Source organism: Mustela nivalis (genome assembly GCF_964662115.1).
Source record: "Mustela nivalis genome assembly, chromosome: 12".
NCBI classification, from domain to species: Eukaryota; Metazoa; Chordata; class Mammalia; order Carnivora; family Mustelidae; genus Mustela; species Mustela nivalis.
The window spans coordinates 91,775,593-91,795,169 of NC_139031.1; the positions used below are offsets into that span (position 1 = coordinate 91,775,593).

Genomic DNA, 19,577 nt, shown 5'->3' on the forward strand with positions numbered 1-19,577 from the left:
CCAAACAAACTGGCAAAGAACTCCTATACACTCTTCAAAACCCATTTCAAATGACCCTGCATTTTTCCATGGCTCGGAACACCAGCCCTGGCAGGCAGATAGAGGCAGGTGCTCCATCCCTCGTGGCCTGAAACTAGACGGGTCCGCAGAACACAGCAGAGGCACGCAGCCTTCGAGACTGAAGCTCCCAGAAGCAGATGTGCACCTCCTGGCTGTGGGCCCATCAAGCGCAGCACAGAGTAGGCACTCGCCCCTGCCCCCCTCCCCCACAGGTCGGGCCTGTAGCACTCAAATCCTAGCACCGAGGCTGCTGCTGCCCCCCTGAGCCCACCCTCGGGGAGAAGAAGGGGTCGCAGCCCTCCCAGAACACGCATCTCTTGCTCTCAGTCCAGCGGGGCCTCCACAGCAGCACAGTGGGACCACACATGCATACACAGGGCCGCGACCAGCCATGCCATCCTGTGCCGCCCACCCAGCCCCAGGGTGACCCTCCAGCCCGCTCGCCTCGCCGCCATGGTAGGAGCCAACAGGTAAGAGCCCCTCACACGGCCCCTCACACAGTACGCCCGGGACCCCCAGGACCAGTTCTCTGAGCTCCTGGCCAGGAAGTGCCCCAGGACAGCTACCCCAGGTCTGTGCAGGGCACTTCCTCTGGCTTGTTTATGTGTCTGTGGCAGGGGCAGCAAAGCATCTGTCGGAAACGTCTGCCCACAGCCCGGCATAGCCTCAGCCGGCGGATGGACGGGCCCTTCCCATGGCCCAACTCTCCCTGAACAGAAAGGAAGGTGATCGTGGTGCAGCCAGGCCCAGGAAGCCATTCCCAGGGCGGGCTCTTCCTGTGGTGTCCAGCAGACGCTACAGGGCTGACGGACGTGGGGCAACTGTCAGGAGGCTGAGGGGAAGCAGGACACGCTTTCTGAACACCGCTGCTGTGCGACTTTGTGCAAGCATGCCACGACCGGGACGTGGTCTACGGAGATCTAAGAACCTTCTGGAGATGTGTCTGACCAGCCTGCCTCTCTGCCGTGCTCGGTCCCCTGAAGCTGCTGTCCCCACTGCAAGAGAGCCTGGGTCAGCGGAAGGACACTGCTGAGCTCCCCCTTGCTGCACCCCACCCCGGCAGGGTCACCCCATGATTAGTGGGGTCACAGGTCCAGTGTGGACATGCCCAGCTGCCCTCCCTCGGTGCACTTGGCTCAGACGGTGCCCACTGGCCCAGCAGGTTCCCTCAGTGAGGCCGAATCCAACCCCCACGGCGGGGCCCCTGCAGGATGGCTCTGAGGACTTGGGTGTCGGCCCCAGCCGGGAAGTTTGGGAGCCTCACAGGGGAAGCCGCTGGGACCGGGGGCGGGGGGGGGGGGGTCACTCGTGCAGATCACAAGCCTTTCCAGAGACTATAGAAGGGGGCTCCAGGCCACACAGACGTGATGTCCGCTGACCCACATGCAGGTCTCCAGCAGGGGTTCTGCCCTCGAACACAGAACTACAGGGTCTCAGGAAGGCCCCGCAGGACACACATGGGACATGAATCCTCCCGCCAGCACCCAAGGAGGCATCCTCTGGGCTGCTTCCGACCCAGCCCGATCATCTGCTCTTGCAGAGAAGGGATGGAGAGCAGACGCGACTTCACAGCAGCCCAAGGTCAGGGTTCCCCAAAGCCTGGCCAGACTGCCTGCACCTGAGGGCACACAAAATTCATGCACAGCCCCCCCCCCCCGCTCCCCACACACTCTGGGCTTTGCTGGAGCATCAAAACGTTCTCCCAATTCCGGGGCTCCTTGTTTCCTACCAACGTGCTCGTTCTCTACGGAAGCGCGTGTAGTGCATGACCGTGGTAAATGCTCACAAAGCAAAGGGCCCCTCGACCCAGGCCCAACTGGCAGTGACCCCACGTAGCGTTTAAGCGCCCTGCTCCACGTGTACGCAGACACGTGCTCAGACGTGACAGCATTTGAGCCCAAGACTGTGTCTCCAAATCTCAGCAGAGCAGACCCTCTCTGACCAGGGGCTCAGGTGAACACTCCCAAAGGCTCAGGGCGGGGGGACCGTGGCCAGGAACCAGGGACGAGAGGCAGAGGGCCTGTCCCCCTGCTTGTGCTCTCTCAAGTAAATAAAACTTTAAAAAAGAAAAAAAAAAAAAAAAGGTGTCCTGACAGGCCCCACAGCTAGACACAGATCACCGGGGAGGCAGCTTGGGACCCCCAGAGTCTGTCCCCCATGGGCTGGGGCTGGTCCTGCGCTTGGCAGGCAGGGCTCCGAGTAGGGGGACGTGCACACCCCGCCCCTCACCAGGGAAACACGAAGAAACTCTGCTCTAAGAGTCAGTAACGGTCTGGCGGAGGGGGAAGAAATGAGCGGATTGGAACACATCGGGGAAAACAAAGACCCCTCTGAACCAAAGCAGCACACAAAGGGCGGCATTCACCACGGCCGGGAAACGGCCGGCTCACGTGGGGACACTTCCAGGCTGGCCCATTGGGGGTGAGGCATGCGGAAGGCCGACCCGGCGCGCCTCCAGAGCCGCCTTCCAGCGGGCGGATGGACGCTCTCATGCCCGGGCCTGGCTGCACAGGGATGCCAGCAGCCCGCAGGGGGCTTTATTCTTAACTAGAATTTGAAACACTCAAATTTCTCTCTTCGTTTTCCTCCTCGGGGGCCCCGGGGTTCAGGGGCCAGTGCACTGGTACGCGATCCACACCAGCTCCTGGGGTCCACAGTCCCCACGGCTCCTGGGGTCCACAGTCCCCACGGTTCCTGGGGTCCGCAGTCCCCGGAAGGCCTTCTCCAGCACAGACTGGCCTGCAGTGGGTGTCACAGGTGTGCGCGGTCACGGAGACTCCTGTCTGGGCACGCGTGCACCTCCGCACAAACGCGTCACCAGGACCACACCGGCGTGCTCGCCTGCAGGGTCTGCAAGGCGCAAAGCCCTGGCGGGGTGGAAGAACATCACGCGCTCCTACCCAGCCCTCATTCCTGCTATAAACATTCTCATCAGAACTTCGTAGTTTCAAAAGAAAAGCAGAGCTGGGTACAGGAAGGAAAGGGGACGCCGGGTAGAAGCGTTTTACAATCTGTCAAGCTTTGAAGAACGACAGCTTTTTTTTTTTTTAAAACAAAAGTAAAACACTGGTCTCCAAGCACTCTCTCCGGGTCCCTCTCTCAACAAGAAGGTCTTGGAGACGTCCTCGGGCACACATCGCCCGTCTGAAACCACGTCCAGCACACCCCTGTACCCCGAGGCTGAGGAATCCCACGAGCTCCATCCTTCCCTGGCAATCAGCATCCCTCCTGGTCAGCACGACGGCCCCCGTGATGGGAGAGGGGACGCCGCACCTGTGACAGCCCGGGCCCCAGCAGGACCAGCCCTGCTCCCCAGAACGATGAAGACAAAATGGAGGTGGTATAAAGTATAAAGGCGTCCTCCCTCTAGAAACTAACATTGCCCATCAATCATTCTTCTTGCTGCTGGTAGTCCCCCCGAGCGAGGTGGGGGGGCTCTAAATGCCCCCTGGGAAGCCTCAGAGGACAGTGGGTGAAAGCAGACAAAGGCGGGGTCCCACAGGGGCACTAACCACCCCTGAGAGGCTCACGTTCCCGGCGGGTTTCACATTCAGTGAATTCCACCTCAACTAAACGAAACTCTCATGGATCACATTCGAAGCTGACGGACACCGGAGACAAATTTTGTGATGAAACATTCCCGTTCTTCCCCACTTACGTGGGGAATATCAAGACTGAGGCTCGGGTTGGAAAAGGCAGCCTAACTGATGAGGGAGCAGGAGCCTGGCTGAGGACAGAGCAAAAGCTGGCGCCTTGCACCCCCTCTCCACCTGCTCCCCTCCGTAATATGTGTAGCATTCCTCAGGCACCCCTGACTGCCATAAAACGATAAATAGTTAACTTGCAGGGATCACAATCCTGCAGGACAGGAATCTCCCTTGCTCTACAGATGTCCTAGAGATCTAAACAGGGAGGTTACCTTATCAACAGCACAAATTTCCAGAGGCAAATAACTCTCGGTTCCTGAAGCCCTAATGTCTCCCTCCCCACCATAAACCGGAGGAGGCTGAGGTAGAAGGGAATGTAAATGATAGCAGGATCATAACACCCCACCAAGAATCTCCCAACTATCTTGATGTTAATGCCTGACCTAAAGACGACATTGAGCAAGCCATAAGGACAAGGCCTCCACCCCCCCACCCAGCACCTTGTAGGCCCTCCCTAACATGTGAGAACTCTGTTGAAACCTCCCATCCCTTCACCACCTCCCCCCAACCGTGGGGTATATAACATGCCTACCCTCACAACCTGGGGCAGCCGCCTCTCCGCCTGCCCATGGGTCCTGTCCCCGTGCTCTAATAAACCACCTTTTGCACCAGCGACGTTTTCTTTCTTTAGTCGTCGGCTCCAAACCTCACCCCACGGAACCTGACTTAGGTTCTGGGACTTCATCGTAACCGCTCCTCTGACCTGTATCTTTCTCTCCTATGAATGAACCCCTCCTTCACTGAAACTCTTAAAACTCTGTTTCAAGAAGCACGTTGAAAAGGCTCTGCGCCCACATCCAGCCTGTGGGGCTCCCCCCACTCCACCAGGCAGCCCTCTGAGGCAGCCTGGGCTCCTGCAATCCACCTCCACCCCAACACATCTGCCCTGAGACACAGACCCACTGGTCGGGGGTGGGTCCCCCAGCACCGCCCTCCCCATGCCAGCCCCACGTCCAGGCTGTCACCTGGGTTCTGAGTGACCAGCCACAGACCAGACCAGACCACGGCCCCTCGCTAGGCTTGATGAAGTCGCTGGAGCGGCTCACAAAACTCAGGGCCGCGGTTCACTCCCTGATCATCGGTTTGTTATCAAAGGGTTAATTCAGGAAGGGACAGAAGAGCCGCCGGGGGAGGGGTCTGGGGAAGGGGGCACAGGGCTCCCATGACCCCCTCAGGGCCCACGGTCCCCACATCTCCACCTGCTCAACAACCTGGGAGCTCTCCAGACCCTGTCCTTTCGGTTTTTGTGGGGATTTCATTACAGGGACCTGACTGATCAATCATGGCCCTGGGTGACTGAATCAACCTGAGCCCCTCCCCTCCGGAGGTAGGGGGTGGGGCTGAGAGGTCCCATCCTGTCATCACGTGGTCGGTTCCCTGGCAACCAGCCCCCACCCCCAGGTGCTTCCCAAACATCCCCTCGTTAACATCACAAGAGACCCCTTCCTGCTGCTCCCCTTAAGGAATTCCACGGGTTTGGGGAGCTCTGTCTCAGCAAAGGGCTCAGAGACCAAATCTGTCTTTCTTACTAGGAATCACAGTATCACAGGTTCATATCTGGAATTGCTGAGAATTCTGGGGATGGTGTCCCCGTGGGCCCCCGTCTCCCGGGGTGGGACACAGGCGGGTGAGACATGCACTGGACACACTGCCTACCCAGGCTTGCACTGGTGGGTCCCAGGTGGGGCAGAGCTGCGGGTCTCTGTCCTCAGGGGGCTCAATGCCTCAGACGGGAAACCTTGAAGCATGCCCCAGCACCGGAACCCCGTCTCGTCCCCAATCCTTCTGGTACCAGCACCTCTGGGAGAATCCACAGTATCTGAATTCATGTTTAAACACTGATTGTTTGGTAAATGCTTAAAGCTCCCTCGCTGTCCTGGGGGGAGGGGTGCTGAGAGAGGAGCTTACTGGGCCCTACCCCCACAGCAGCAGGAGCGAGCGGGTCAGGGAGGGGCAGTCCCAGCACTGACCCCCGTAACCCCAGGACTTTGGCTTCTCATTCCAGCATCTGTCTCTACACCTGGGGCACCCTGAGGCATGCTTTTTAATTATTCTGCTTGTTCAGTGCATAGGCTTGTTTCTGGCGAGGGGAGGATGTGAGGGGCTCAAGGCAGGGGGCAGGCCAGGCAGGCTCCAAGGACACCTGGCACTGAACCTAGGGGGCCAGAGGACCTGGAGGAAACCAGAACAGAGGACACATGGGCCGGGGGAGCAGAGTGCACACGCTGCCCCCCCCCCCCCGCCCCAGAGCCGCAGGGCATGGTGGGCCTGACCTGGGACAGAGTCCCTCCGTGACCACACCAGAGTCAGGGTTCTAGGAGCCCCTTCTCCCGGAGGCCTGGACCTTGGCCTTGGCTGGCTCTCCCTGTAGGACCCTGTCCTAGCCCAGATTCTGCAAAATCATCTCTCCCCAGCCCGCAGGGGCTTCCGCCCTCCAGCAGCAAGAATCCTGTAGGGCCAGGTTAGCAAGAATCCCCCTCCCCTGACATCCCATTCAGGAACTTTGCATCCAGGGACCATCCCTCTGCTCTGGGCTCTCCGCTGCTGCAGCAGGACCAGATGACATCTGTCTTCCCCACCTTCAGCAGACGCCTGCCTGTCTCTGACGCCTGTCCTGCGGGTTGTCCCGGAAGCCACCGACCAGGACTCAGCGGACACCCCGTTATCTTCGAGACAGCGGAAGGGATTCTGTGTTAAGCGTCGCACTGACCCCGTGCTGAGACCATCGTGGGAACAGCAACGAAGTCAGAACTTGAGATTTCTCCCTTAGCCTAGTTAGCGGGTCCTGAACCCTGCTCCCCGTCATACACGCTCCAGACCGCCTCACCAGGGAACAACCAGTACCAACTGGTTCTCCCCACCGTGGGATCCCTGGATCTGTCGTCCCTGCTTGCGCGTATACCAACAGGAGGACAGCGCTGGTGAGTGGGAGTGCACACGTGTGGACCGCACCCACGTTTATTCACCACCAAGGGCTCCCGGAGTTAACCTGAACTCCTTGTTACATAACATTCCACACACATAAAGAAGCAGGCAGAACAGTACGATAAGGTCCCCACCCAGCTTGCCAGCACTGCTCCAACCACACACACCCCATCTTCCCCAGTGGGACCAACACTGGGCTTTGTGAGTCTGAGATCATTCTGGATTCGTACGCGGAGGTCAGGAATTACACAGAGATGCTCTATAAACACCGGGGTACAGGATTCTGCACAAGTGTCAGTCTATTTCTTCGGGATAAAAACTCAGGGCTCCTCGTCGAATCACATGTATTGACATGTAAAGGTTTTTTAAGGAAAGTGCCAGACTGTCTCCATGGAAAGGCTGCACGTGTCCCACTCCAACTAGCAGGAGAGGAGAGTTCCAGTTCCTCCACTTCTCGCCAGCACTCGATGTTGAAACTATTTTTCATTTTACCCGTTTCGCTGGGTCCACCAGTGATCTCTTGCATTTCCCCAGTGGTAATGATGCTGGGCGTCTATCGTGTGCATATCTGCCGTCCGTCCATCTTGTTCAGGGAGAGGTCTCCTTCTGGCTCTTACCCGCTTTCTGTTCAAGTTCTTTCTTTTTCTACTGCCGAGTATTTTGAGTGCAGAATCTTCTCTCAGTCTGTGGTCTGCCTTTTCACCTCCTGGCTGGTTCTTCCTATAGAAAATTCTTTCAGTTTTGATCAAGTCCTACTTAACCAATTTTCCCTTTTATGGATTGCACTTTGGGTGCTAATCTAATTAAGCCTTGAGTAGCCTGGATCCCAAAGATTTTCTGCTATGTGTTTTTCCTTAAAGTTTTACAGTGTTATATTTGTTTATGATCTCTTTTTAAGTTAACTTCAGTATAAGATACAAGACTTTGGTTCACGTTCTTTTTTTTTTTTTTTCCAACGGTGAGCACCGTTTGTTGAAAGGACGGTTTCGCCCTCATTGACTTATCTTGCATATTTTCTAAAAGAAATCAGTTGGGCAGATTCGTGTGGGTGTTATCTTTGGGTTTCCCATTCTGTTTCCCTGGTCTTGTGTCTGTCCCTTGCCGCACACCACACAGTCCTCATTTCTGTGGTTACCTAGAAAGTCTGGGAAGTCGTCAATCCATGCCTCTCCCTTTATTCTTTTTATAAAATGATTTTAGCTAGTCTACTTCCTTTGTATCTCTGCATACACCTTAAAATTATCTTGTCTATAAAAATAATCTTGCTGGGATTTTGATAGGAACTGTGGTAAAACTGTATCAGTTTGGGAGGAACCGACATCTTCACCAGGGTCTTCCAATCCATGAACATGGTATGCCACTCCATCTGTTTGAATCTTTGATTTCTTCCATTGACACTGTGGAGTCTTCAATAGACAAGTCTTGCATATTTTCTTAGGTTTACGTCATATATATATATATACATATGGTTTGTTTGATCTATTATGAATGGCACTGTATATTTAATTTAGGTCTTACACATTTACTGCTGGTCAATGCAAATATAATTGACTTTTGTGTGCATCTCCTGGGTCCTGCAATCAGCTGATGTCCCTTACTTGTTCTGGGAGGTCTTCTTCCTAGATTCCTTGGAATTTTCCACATAGATAAAATCATGAATCTGCGAAAAGGGACAGTTTTATTTCTCCCTCTCCACTCTGTGGCCTTGTGCCCCCTCTTCTCGTGTGACAATCCTATAGAATTCCCAGCATTATGTGTAAGCTGTACAGTTTTAATAGATTCTACTAGGTTGAGGAAGGTCCCATCTGTGCTATTTTGCTGGAAGTTTATAGTCAGAACAGATGTAAATTTTGTCAAAAAAATTTTTCTTTGCATCTACTGATAGAAACTCATCTGGGCGCCTGGGTGGCTCAGTGGGTTAAAGTCTCTGCCTTCGGCTCAGGTCATGATCTCAGGATCCTGGGATCGAGCCCCGCATTAGGCTCTCTACTCAGCAGAGAGCCCATTTCCCTTCCTCTCTCTCTGCCTGCCTCTCTGCCTGCTTGTGATCTCTGTCAAATAAATTTTAAAATCTTAAAAAAAAAAAAAAAACTCATATGGCTATTTTTTTCTTTATCCATTAAATACGATGGATGATACTGATGGAATTTGAAATATCAAAAGAGCTTTGCATGCCTAGAGTAAATCCCACCTGATAAAAAATGTGTAATTTTTAAATATACACTATTATTCTATTTCCTTGGGTTTGGTTAAGGGATTTTGTGTCTGTTCATAAGGGATAATGGCCTCTTATTCCTTTTTTGTTCTCTTTGTCTTATTTTGGTACCAGGGAACACTGGCTCCATGGAATGAACCAGGATGTGTTCCTTCCCCTTCATTTCTGGAAGAGGTTGTGAAGAATTCGTGTTCATTCTTTATACGTTTGGTTGAATTCCCCAGTGGAACCATCAGGGCCTGGAGAATTCTTTGGGGGCAGGGGGAAGGTGTATGTCATGGATGAATTTCCTCACTAGCTACAGGGCATCCAAAGTGCCTAGTTCACACTGAACAAGTTGTCATGGTGCATCGTCATGGTGAACCACTATGTACAGCGCTGCCATCCTCTTCCGTCTACAGGCTGTGCAGTGAGGGGCCCCTTTCATTCCTGATATTAGCAATTTGTTTCTTCCCTATTTCTCATTCATCTTTGGAAAGACTGACCAACTCTCTCGATCATCTCCAAGAACCTGTTCTTTTTTAATTTCTTGTTTCTATTATTTCCTCATTCATAATTCAAAAAACAGTGATTTCTGTTTGTATTTTAAATATTTTCTTCTTTAAAAAATAAATTATTTTTTTTTTCTTTCTGGGGATCTTGGGGTTAACCTTTTCTAGGTTCTGGAGGCAGGCATTCAAATTCTTCATTTCAGATTTTCTCCTTTCTTAACGTATATGTTTACTGCCATGAGTGTTCCTCTCAGCTCTCTCTGAGCTCTGTGCTACCACTTGTGAAATATTTTACTTTCATTTTATTCACTTTGGTATACTTTGTGATTTCCCCCGAGATTTTCTCTTGGACCCACGAATTATCTGCAAAGGGGCTGCATCACTTCCAGGCGTTTGGACATTTTCCTGTTACCTTTCTGTTACTGGTTTCTGGTCACATTCCCTGTGTGGCACCCATTCTCTCTGCTCTGCGGAAGCTTGTTCCACAGCCGGGGATGTGGTCCATCTGGGTTCCGCGGTCTCGGGGCCATAGCCAGTCCACCGCTCAGCTTCCTGGCATCTGTTTGACATACCACCGGGAGGGAACAGGGAACGCCACATCTACTCCATGCCAGGAGGCCAACACCACCCTCCTGACGGGGGTTTACGTATACACACAGTGGCACCTGGCGCTAAATGACACAGAGCCGGGCACCATGTTAGATGCCAAGCACATCCCACCCCAACCCTGTGCGCCGGTCACAGATGAGGCATTCTTGTGTTTGCAGATGAGGCAACCTGTTCAGCGGGTCACTAACTACGCACGACACAGCTATTCTGTGACCGGACTCATGTCAGGGCCCCCCCAACCTGACGGTGTAGAACAAAGCACACCTGGCTGGGGGGAGGCTGGCCAGTGCACAGTCCCGGCTTTGCCCCCTGCCCGCTGTGTGGCTTGGGCGATGTACTGGGCCTGTGTCCATTTACCTACCCGTGAGCAGGACAACAGGGACAGTGAACCCCAAAATGAGAATGCAGGAGGAGAGAAATCATGCTGCAAAGACCATAGGGCAAATGTCATCTACACACGCATGAGCTGCCGCAGTCCCAGCACACAGGACCGCCACATGCAAGCAGGGTCTCCGCGCTCTGCCAGGCTGGTGGCCCCTCAGAGGTCCACGCCGTGTGGGTGGGTCTCGGAGCCCTTCGTGGACCAACAACATTGGGGACGGTCTGATTAAAAATCCAGAGGACTCCCAGGTGTTCTTAGGATGCACCAGTTGCCCCTTGACCGCGTTCGCCTTTCCCATCTGAGCTCAGAGCCCTACATCGCCCACGTGGGGACACACACGCAAGTCTTTCGGGACGTGCCGGCTGTGCTAGGTGTGCAGACCGTGCGCCACACAGAGATATGCCAGCCACAATGCCCACGGGCCTGATGCCCCAGAGCTGGCACCTCTGCTGAGTATGCCGACCTCCTGCCTTCCCAGGCCTTTCTCAAGTTCCGGAAGGTTCCACATTCCCCTCATGCTCCTCTACACAGTGAGCCTAGAGGCCCAGTCAGGGGCTGCTCCTCAGTCTGAAGTTTCTTTCTGGTATTTTCTTTCCTTGGGCTCATCACCCATGTCCCACGGCCGTCACCAGCAAAGCTGGTGTTAATACACTGAAATGAGTCCTGGGTCACGGTCGGTTCCCGGAGGAGGGGCGAGTGGAGGCACAAGCCGTGTCCCTGTGTTTGTTGCACCTACGTCATTCCGATGCAAGACAGACACGCGACGCTGTGCGTGCGTCTCCGCGGTGTGATGCTTCCACAGCCACACACGCACGAACCGCACCACACACCCTGCCTTGCCCGCGGGTCAGCCCCACCTGCCAGGAAAGGCCGGTGGGTTAACTGCTCCGCACGTAAAGAGAAGCGTGTAAGGTCTTAAAGCCGATGGGACCTTGGAGGACAGCCCTTCCTGTAAATGACACTCAGATCCGGTTTTATCTGGGGAAACGGACACAGCACCAGCTGTCCTCACTGCGCCCTCCACGGGGCGCCTGAGGACCCCTCACTGATGCCCCAGAGCTGGCAGACCCTCCCCAGGGCAGAGAAGGAGCAGCAGAAAGCAGCTAGGAGCAGAGAAGAAAGATTTCAAAGCGCACACAGGGCTTCAGCTGTACACCCCACCCCATGCTTGAGGCCGGGCTGTCCTGGACACTCAAGGCAAGGGCGGTGTCCGCAGGAAGAGGTGCCGACTGGCGCCATCGCTGCTGCTCTGCTGCTGTTCTCTCACCTGGGCCGACGTGCCCTTGAACTCCCTGCCAAGCACGGGGGACATGTGCCAGGGCCGCAACAGATGCGTCCTCAAGGTCGTCACCCCCCTGGAGAGAGCCAGGACCGTGGGTGGCAGGGGTGGGGTTTTGGGCGGCCCTGAAGCACTGAGCTGGGCTTGCTGACCCCGCAGGGCCCAGTTCCTCTGTAAAGGGTGGGGCGGGCATTCCAGCGGCTGCTTCCAGCTCCAAGGAACAGTAGGGGGAGGTCAAAACCATGGACACTGCACCCCGAGCGCCCACGAGCTTTCCCCTTGCTCGCAGGTCGCAGGCCGTGGTTAGCTCCCAGCGGGCTGCACTCCCCGGGCCTTTTGAGGTGCCCGAGACATGGCGCCCACGGAAACATGTCCACACAAGTCGCTGGCAGAGCGGAGGAAAGGAGGGATTCTTACCGTGAGTGTCTCTGTACAGACCACCGGCGCTGCCCGCCTGCGGCCCTGGCGGGGTGAAGGGCGCGTAACGTGAGGGTGTTGTGACTGGAAAAGAAAGCAAAGTTCTGTCGCCGCGTCCTCCCTGAAGGGGTGCGGCTGTCTACCACGCGGGCGCAGTGTCTCGCTTACCGTACGGTGTTTCTGGAGACACAGGAAACGCCGGCGTGGGAGAGGCAGAGTCAGCGCCGCCCTTGGTTGGTGTGAAGGTCCTGCCGCTGATCCCACTGGGGTCTGGGGGGTACGTGGCGGCCACCGTCTGGAATGGGCACGGAGAGTCAGGTGAAGGCCACCCCCTGACGACAGGCCCGGGCTGGCCCACACGTGGGGATGGCGGTCAGGGCGCCACACGCAGTGAGCCATCAGCAGCCACCATGAAGAACTTCAGTAACTCAAAGGAAGGGGGAGTCCCTGCAACCCAGCCACCTGCGACCGCGTGGAGCCGGCAGAGAGGGGGGCGGGCACCCGGTGGAGTACAGACAAAACCCATTCCTTATCGTGGGCAATGAGACCAGGGCATGGAGAAAAAGCAGAAGGACTTCTCCAGATAGTCCTTTTCTAAGCTACTCTGGGCTCCAAGTTTCCACCTGGACAATGAGAAAACACTGACAGGGATGCGCTCATCATTCGGGGTTCAACCTACCTGACTACATTCTCATTAAAGCCTGGAAATGCGCCCTGGATCCCACCACGGGGGCCACGGCCACGCTGACCCACTTTCTTCCTGCTTCCCTCCTGTGGCCTAAGACCATGGGCAAGTCCATGTCCTCCTTGGCCACCAACCCTCGAACCCCCCGCATGTTCCCGCCTCCCCCGATTGTGCAGTCTGAGCGATGAGATCCAGCAGAGCCCACGGTGGCCGCGCGGTGCCTTCTGGGGGCAGGGCTGCACACCTGGGCTCTCCCAACCACACCCCTGCCTTTCTGGGAGAAACCCCACCTGCGAGATGGGAGGGAAGCAGGGTGGCAACAGGACCCCAGTCAGGGAAGGGGCCTGGGGATGGTGCCTACCTCCTTGGCATCTGCTGGAGAGAGGAAAGACGCCAGACCTGCCTGGTCCACACCGGGGGTCTTCCCCCATCCGCATCTGGAGAAGGCTGGCTGCCCCCCAGCATCGTTGTCATACTGCCCGAGGCTCAGCTTCCGGAATCTTCCGCCCAGCAGCTCGTCCCCCGAGGAGCCTGACAAGAGACACACACGTGGACTGCAGGTGCTTTTCCCACAGCGGAGGACAGAGTCCTTAACTAAAAGCTGACTACAATTCCCCAAACTGACACTTATTTTTCCTAGTTCCAGAACCTTTTCAGCTCCCACTGCCCATTCCCCTCCCCCTGCCCCTGGCGACCTCTGGTCTTCCCGGTTTGGGACGTTTCCTAGAAACGGAATCATCCCCCGGGTGTCCTCTGCTCTCTGGCTTCCGTTGCCAAGCGTGCTGTCCCAGACTGTCACTATGGGAACCCACTTTTGTTCATTTCCCGCTTCTCCCAGCATCATTCCCAGAAGGGGTCTCTGTGCCTCTGCTCCCCGCTGCCTCGCACAATCCAGCGCTGTGGAAGCACGAGGGAGAGCCCGTGAGGCCGGGATGGAGCCCGTCCCCCATCCTGGACCATGCACGGAGGATTCTTGGTGGCCGCTACGCTGCGGTCTGCACGCTGACCGTATCGCTTTCACAACCAGAAAAACAAGATGCCGGACATCACTGGAGCTCAACAGCAAAACCCCTCAAATCTCTTTTCCGAACTGTATTGAAGAATCGGCGACATCCACCTGCCCGAGCCCATGTTTCTCCTTTTCCATGAAGAAGCCACACCCGGAGAAAGGGGAGCAGGAGACCAGAGGCAGGCGGGACAGACTCAAGCTAAAGCAGCACCACGGGAACCGGAGGGTGCGCTCAGCCCTCCCCACAGCGGGGGTCCCTTCTGAGAAGGACCATGGGGAGAAGGGGCAACAAGCCCCGGGCTCCCTTGGGGGACCTCCTGCGAGCACCAGGCCCCAGATGCTAAACCCTGGACGCCTCCGTCCCATCTCCGCCCCCGCACAGCCCCAGCCCCACACTCCTGTTTAGACACCCCCCGCCCCGCTCTTCCCAGCCGGCAGCCAGGACACGGGGACCTCACCAGCCCCTCAGTCACAGCGGATGCTGCAATCGATGCAGCAAACACAGCAACCCGGGACCACAGAGCCCACAAAATCCCTGGGGACCCATTCATCCACCCGCAGTCCTGGTCACCAGAGGGTTGGCCTGGGCACAGCTCTTCCTCTGACGAGTGCCATGAGCCTGTCCCACCAGGTGACCCAGCGGCCCCTCGGCTGGAAGTTCACATCTTCACTTTGGTCTCTTTTCCTCCTGCCACCGGACACCACATACCCTGGGCCTCTGGGTCCCCCCCTCAGGCTTAAAGCTGGGTAGGTATCCCTGGGAGCCCCTCTCACGGCTATTCTCAAACACCAGCATGTCTCATTTTTGCAAATCCACTTCATTCCCAGGGAGGGGGTGGTGCTGGGGTCAAGGACAGGACAGACACCCCCCCCCCCCCCGCTGAGCCGCAAACCCTGTGTCAGCTTGGCCTTGGCCAGGGTCCAGGAGGCTCAGATTCCTGTGGGGTGCAGGGGCTCGAAGACTGGCTCATTCGGTCATTCAGCAGATACGCAGGGACGGAGCGCGGCTGTGATCCGTGATCAGCCCCAGGACAGAAGGCGTCTCAGCCCCAGTCTTTGATGGATGCGACTTACAGCCATCGTCACCAGAAGGTGTGGTGAGGTCCCCAGGGCAGAGAAATTCCCGGGTACCCAGACTCCCCCGCTGAGCCCCCAAGGGAAGCCCAGGATTCAGGCCAAGACCATGGGGTGCCCACAAAGCGCTTCGCAGCAGGACTGAATTCAGCCTGACCTGGGAGATCAGCATTGTGGTCGCCAACTGCCACGGAGTCGAAGGAGCGGCAGGAGGGGACTGGCTCAGATTACTCAATAAAAACCTGGATTAAACAACAACAATGACAAAAAACCCAGAAGCCCCTTGACAAGTCTGCACCTGTTCGTAAATACACCGATCTTTCGGTAAGTGTAAGGAACATACAAAGATACCCCTTTGTATCTTCCTGTATCTTCCTTACACTCCAACCGGGCGATTCAGACCTCTGGAGGTGACTGTCTGATCTTGTCCACAGGTGAAGGACTTGAGAACTCACAAGGTGGGGTCCCGGCCCCTCCTCTGCCCTGTCGAAATCAAGCCCAGACCAGGCCTCACCACCTTGATCCTCAGCACTTGACATCCCTCCAGCTTCCAAATTCCACAACAGGGTTGGAAAAGGTTTGTACCAGCCCTCCGGGTGGGCGGGGTCAGCCCTCCAGGTGGGCGGAGCGCATGCTCAGGCAGAGCCATAAATACAAAACAGCCATTCTCAAACTTGGCTGCACATTAGAATCGCATTAAAATTCCTGGTGCGCAGACCTCACCCCTTCCCTGGGAAGGCAGAACCACGGGAGTGTGGCCCAGAGCCTGGCATTTTTCTAACAACTTCCCGGTGCCCCGGACTCATGACCACGCCGCCGAGCACAGAGGCAGGTCTCCACTGGGGACGCCGAGGCGTTCCAAAGGTGGGGGGCATTTAAAATCATTCTGATGCCCCCATCGCAGCCCAGGTCAACCCACGCCGGCCCTCTGCAGGCAGACTCTGTCTCCGCATCTGGTAATGCTCCCAGGTAACTGCTCTCTGTAGCCCAGGGGGCCATCTCCGGCCCCAGAAAGTAAATGGAAACCTCCAAGAACACGCCCTTTGTGATGGATCTGGGCCCCTAGAATGTGAAGTGCCCAGAGCCATTTATTTACCTCCAGACAACCTCAGAAGAATGAAGTGCTGGGTCATACAGGCAAGCACACTGGGTTCTGGAAACTCCCTTGCATTCCTAGGAGTGAGGACAAACAGCAGCCAAAGCCTGCCCCACGGCTGTGGTCATGGGAGGCCTCCCCAGTCCAGCTCCTTCAACTAGACACGTGCATCTTCTCAAGAGAGGGTGGGCGAGGTCAAAGGACCCGCTCCACGCAACAATGAATGTCCCCAGAATGGCTCCAGGAGCCTTATTCTCCCTAAGCTGCCACAGGGATTGTCCGTCCCTGCCACCTGCAGGGTATATCGGCGAAGAACTAGAAGGCGTTTGTTAGAAATTCCCAGCACTGGCCAACACTCAAGACTGTAGCAGAAGCAGCCTCCAGAAGCAGAGACCTCTCTTTCTGGGCCTCTGGCCACCCTCCGCAGCCCCATCCCCACACCAGGGGAGCCCGTGGGAATGGGCTGCCACTGGCACTACGAGGCCAGGGGGCCAAAGAAGGCAAGCCTGTCTTTTGGATTGCAAAACTGAAAATCCTTTCCACTGGGGAACACCGAACCCCTTGGTTAGGTCACATTTCTTCCCAATAGGTGCACTTAAAATGGAAAGGATGTGTCCCAAAAGCTAGAAGGCCTTCCTTCCAGTATGAGAAATGTTAGCCATCCTCCTCCCACCATTCACTCCAAATCAGACAGGACCTCAAGCAAAATGTATGAAGCCACACAGCGACCAAAAGGCAAATTCCTCACCCGACTCACTGAAAATACCAAAACCAGAGTCTGGTGCCTGGCTTTGGGTCCCTTCTGCCTCTTTGAATATATTCTCCCTTTGAATGATTTGTCCCCTCCCCAAAGCACTAGGTCTCGCTGGCCTGCTCCTCAAACATGCGTCTTTCAGCAACCGTAGCTTTTTTTTTTTTTTTTAAGATTTATTTATTTGTCAGAGAGAAAGAGAACAGGAGTGGGAGGAGGGGCAGAGGAAGCAGCAGACTCCAGGCTGAGCAGGGAGCCCAACGCGGGCCCCACAAGTCACTGGGATCATGACCTGAGCTGAAGGTAGATGCTTCACCCACGGAGCCCCCCAGGCATCAGCAACCTTAGGGGGACACAGGATGGTCGTCGGAGCTGTCCACTTCAGGACCACCCTCGGGACAGGGAGGTGCAGGCCAGTGCCTTGGCCAGCTGCCCCTGCTGGAGAGGTTGTGACCTCTCTATCCAGACACAAAAGACCTTACCAGCCTTATCCAGGGGTTAAGTAAATGACAGCTGTCTGTAAGTGACGGTGCACATAGCCATTAGGGGATCGCATCCGTGTGGACCCACTAGTTCTTAGTACATCCACGCCAGAGCTTCGGGAAACAAGCCACCCACGTCAGAGGCCAGGGGGTTCTCCAGAGCGAACTTTTCAACATCGGAAGGGGTGGTCCCTTGACAAGTTAAACAAAGAAGGGCCATGTGGCTCAGCAGTTCTACTCAAGCACTGAAAACATTCAGGGGCACCTGGGGGGCTGAGTTGGTTAAGCGCCTAACTTCAGCTTAGGTCATGATCCCAGGGTCCTAGGATTGAGTCCCATGTCAGGCTCCACACTCACAGGGAGCCTGCTTCTCCCTTGCCCCCTGCCCTCCCTCTTCTCTTCTCGAGCTCTCTCTCCTTCTCCCTCTGCCTCAAATAAAATCTTAAAAAAAAAAAAAAAGGACTGGAAACATTCAGGGTGGTACTTGCACACAGATGTTCACGGCGGCGCTATTCTCAACGGCCAAAGCGCGAAGCGACGGGATCTGTGCTCAGGTGAGCGGTATACACACTGTCCGATCACCCCACGGATACAAGGCAGCCTCACAGAGGAAGAACGCTCTCACACACGCTACCGCCTGGACGAGCGTGGAAAAGCGGACACTCAGTGAAAGAAATCAGACACATGCCGTACACGTCCATTAAACAAAATGCCCAGCACAGGCAAATCCAGGGTCAGAAGGCAGATCAGACCAGCCAGGGGCCAGGGCTGAGAGACAGGACTGACTGCTAATGGGGACCTTGAACTGCACAAGTCACCAAACTTAGGGCTTTAGAAAATTGCCATGGATGCACCCCCTTGCCTTGCTGACTTGCTCAGAGGCAGCCGTCCTGGTGTTAACATGACCTTGGGTTGTTGCACGTCTGTGCATGTCTGCTGCATGGAAAACAAGGTGTGCAGGGCAATGACATCAGGCTGCTTTCTGAGTGCCCACGTACCCTCACGTTCTCACACTGGATCCCTCTGTTTGGTGTTTAACATCTAACGTCGATGGGTGGGCTTTCCAGGATAGATGATTCAACGTTGCTACTTCTCAGGGCACCCAGGTGACTCAGTCTGGGAAGGGTCTGACTCTTGAGCTTGGTGCAGGTCTTGATCTCAGGGTCATGAGTTCAAGCCCCACCATGGACTCTGTGCTGAGCGGGGAGCCTGCTTAAAATAAAAGCTGCTCCTTCTCATTGCTCTGAATTCCCCTCGGTATGAACAGGTTCCCTGACTCAGTATTAACACGGTGGATGCATCCTGTCATTGTGGGCTCAGGTCGAGTTAACACGGACAAAATATTTGGCAACATGAAGCAAGGAGCCCTTGAGAGATGGGAAAACAGAACTGGCTTCCTGCCATTTGTGGGACCATACCTTTCACAGTCCTTTCTTTTGCTATCTGGGCATCATCAGGCAGAGTTTCCTCCACCTGAAGAATGTGACCCGAGAAACCTACCTACGTGCTGGGCTGCAGGGAGGGGTGCACAGAGGGGCGCACACACCCAGGGCGTCAACCAGAGCAAGAGAGCCACAGAGGCATAGAGGTAGTAAAACACCCCAAAACCCACTCTCCCACCTCACCCCCTTTCACGAGGTGAAAGCTTTCCAGCAGGACTCTCTCCTGTCTTACGGGCAGGGGCAGGCTCCCTACACTGTCCTGTGACGAGCCTCCTGAATTCAGCAAAGCAACATGGGTCCTTGGAGAGTCATTGCCTTCCTGCCAGCACCACACCCCTCTACTGACAAACATCACTGTGTGCCAGGACACAAAGAGGCTTTCTGGCTGGTGGCAGAGTCAGAGGTTAGTGAAATAAGGGCTCAGCCACAGGACGCACAGTCAGACAGATGGAAGTTCTGGTTACATGCCATGATAGACGCAGAGATCATGGGTGACTCCAAGAAGCTCAAGCATGATGCCTGGGACAGCACAGGTACTTACAAGTGCCTACCGTCCCGGCTACCATCATCAACACCATTATCACACCAGTGGTCACCACCACTACCACCACCACCATCACCATCACCACCACCATCATCACCATCACCATCATCATCATCACGGCCATCATTGTCACACCATCACCACCACCACCATCATCACCATCACCATCATCACCATCATCATCACCATCATCATCACCGTCACCATCACCATCATCACCACCATCATCATCATCATCACGGCCATCATTGTCACCACCATCACCACCACCACCACCATCATCACCATCACCATCATCACCATCATCATCACCATCATCATCATTGTCACCATCACCATCATCACCACCATCATCATCATCATCACGGCCATCATTGTCATCACCATCACCATCATCTCCACCATCAAC

General features: G+C 55.5%; 1 protein-coding gene and 1 long non-coding RNA gene across 20 annotated transcripts in view; both read right to left on the reverse strand.

Annotated features, from left to right (window-relative positions):
- Positions 1 to 19,577, reverse strand: part of TNS3 (tensin 3) — a 200,610-nt gene that overhangs the window by 39,315 nt on the left and 141,718 nt on the right. For all 19 annotated transcript variants that reach the window (XM_082692739.1, XM_082692741.1, XM_082692740.1 and 16 more), the window contains 3 exons: positions 13,132 to 13,301; positions 12,254 to 12,380; positions 12,086 to 12,169 (listed from right to left, as the gene is read on the reverse strand). In XM_082692739.1, the coding sequence (XP_082548865.1) occupies positions 12,086 to 12,169; positions 12,254 to 12,380; positions 13,132 to 13,301 (381 nt within the window). The remainder of the gene's footprint in view (positions 1 to 12,085; positions 12,170 to 12,253; positions 12,381 to 13,131; positions 13,302 to 19,577) is intronic.
- Positions 6,712 to 11,648, reverse strand: LOC309845169. Its single transcript, XR_014301087.1, has 2 exons — positions 9,811 to 11,648; positions 6,712 to 7,412 (listed from the first exon to the last, which is right to left on the reverse strand). It is a non-coding gene; the product is annotated as an uncharacterized lncRNA (long non-coding RNA).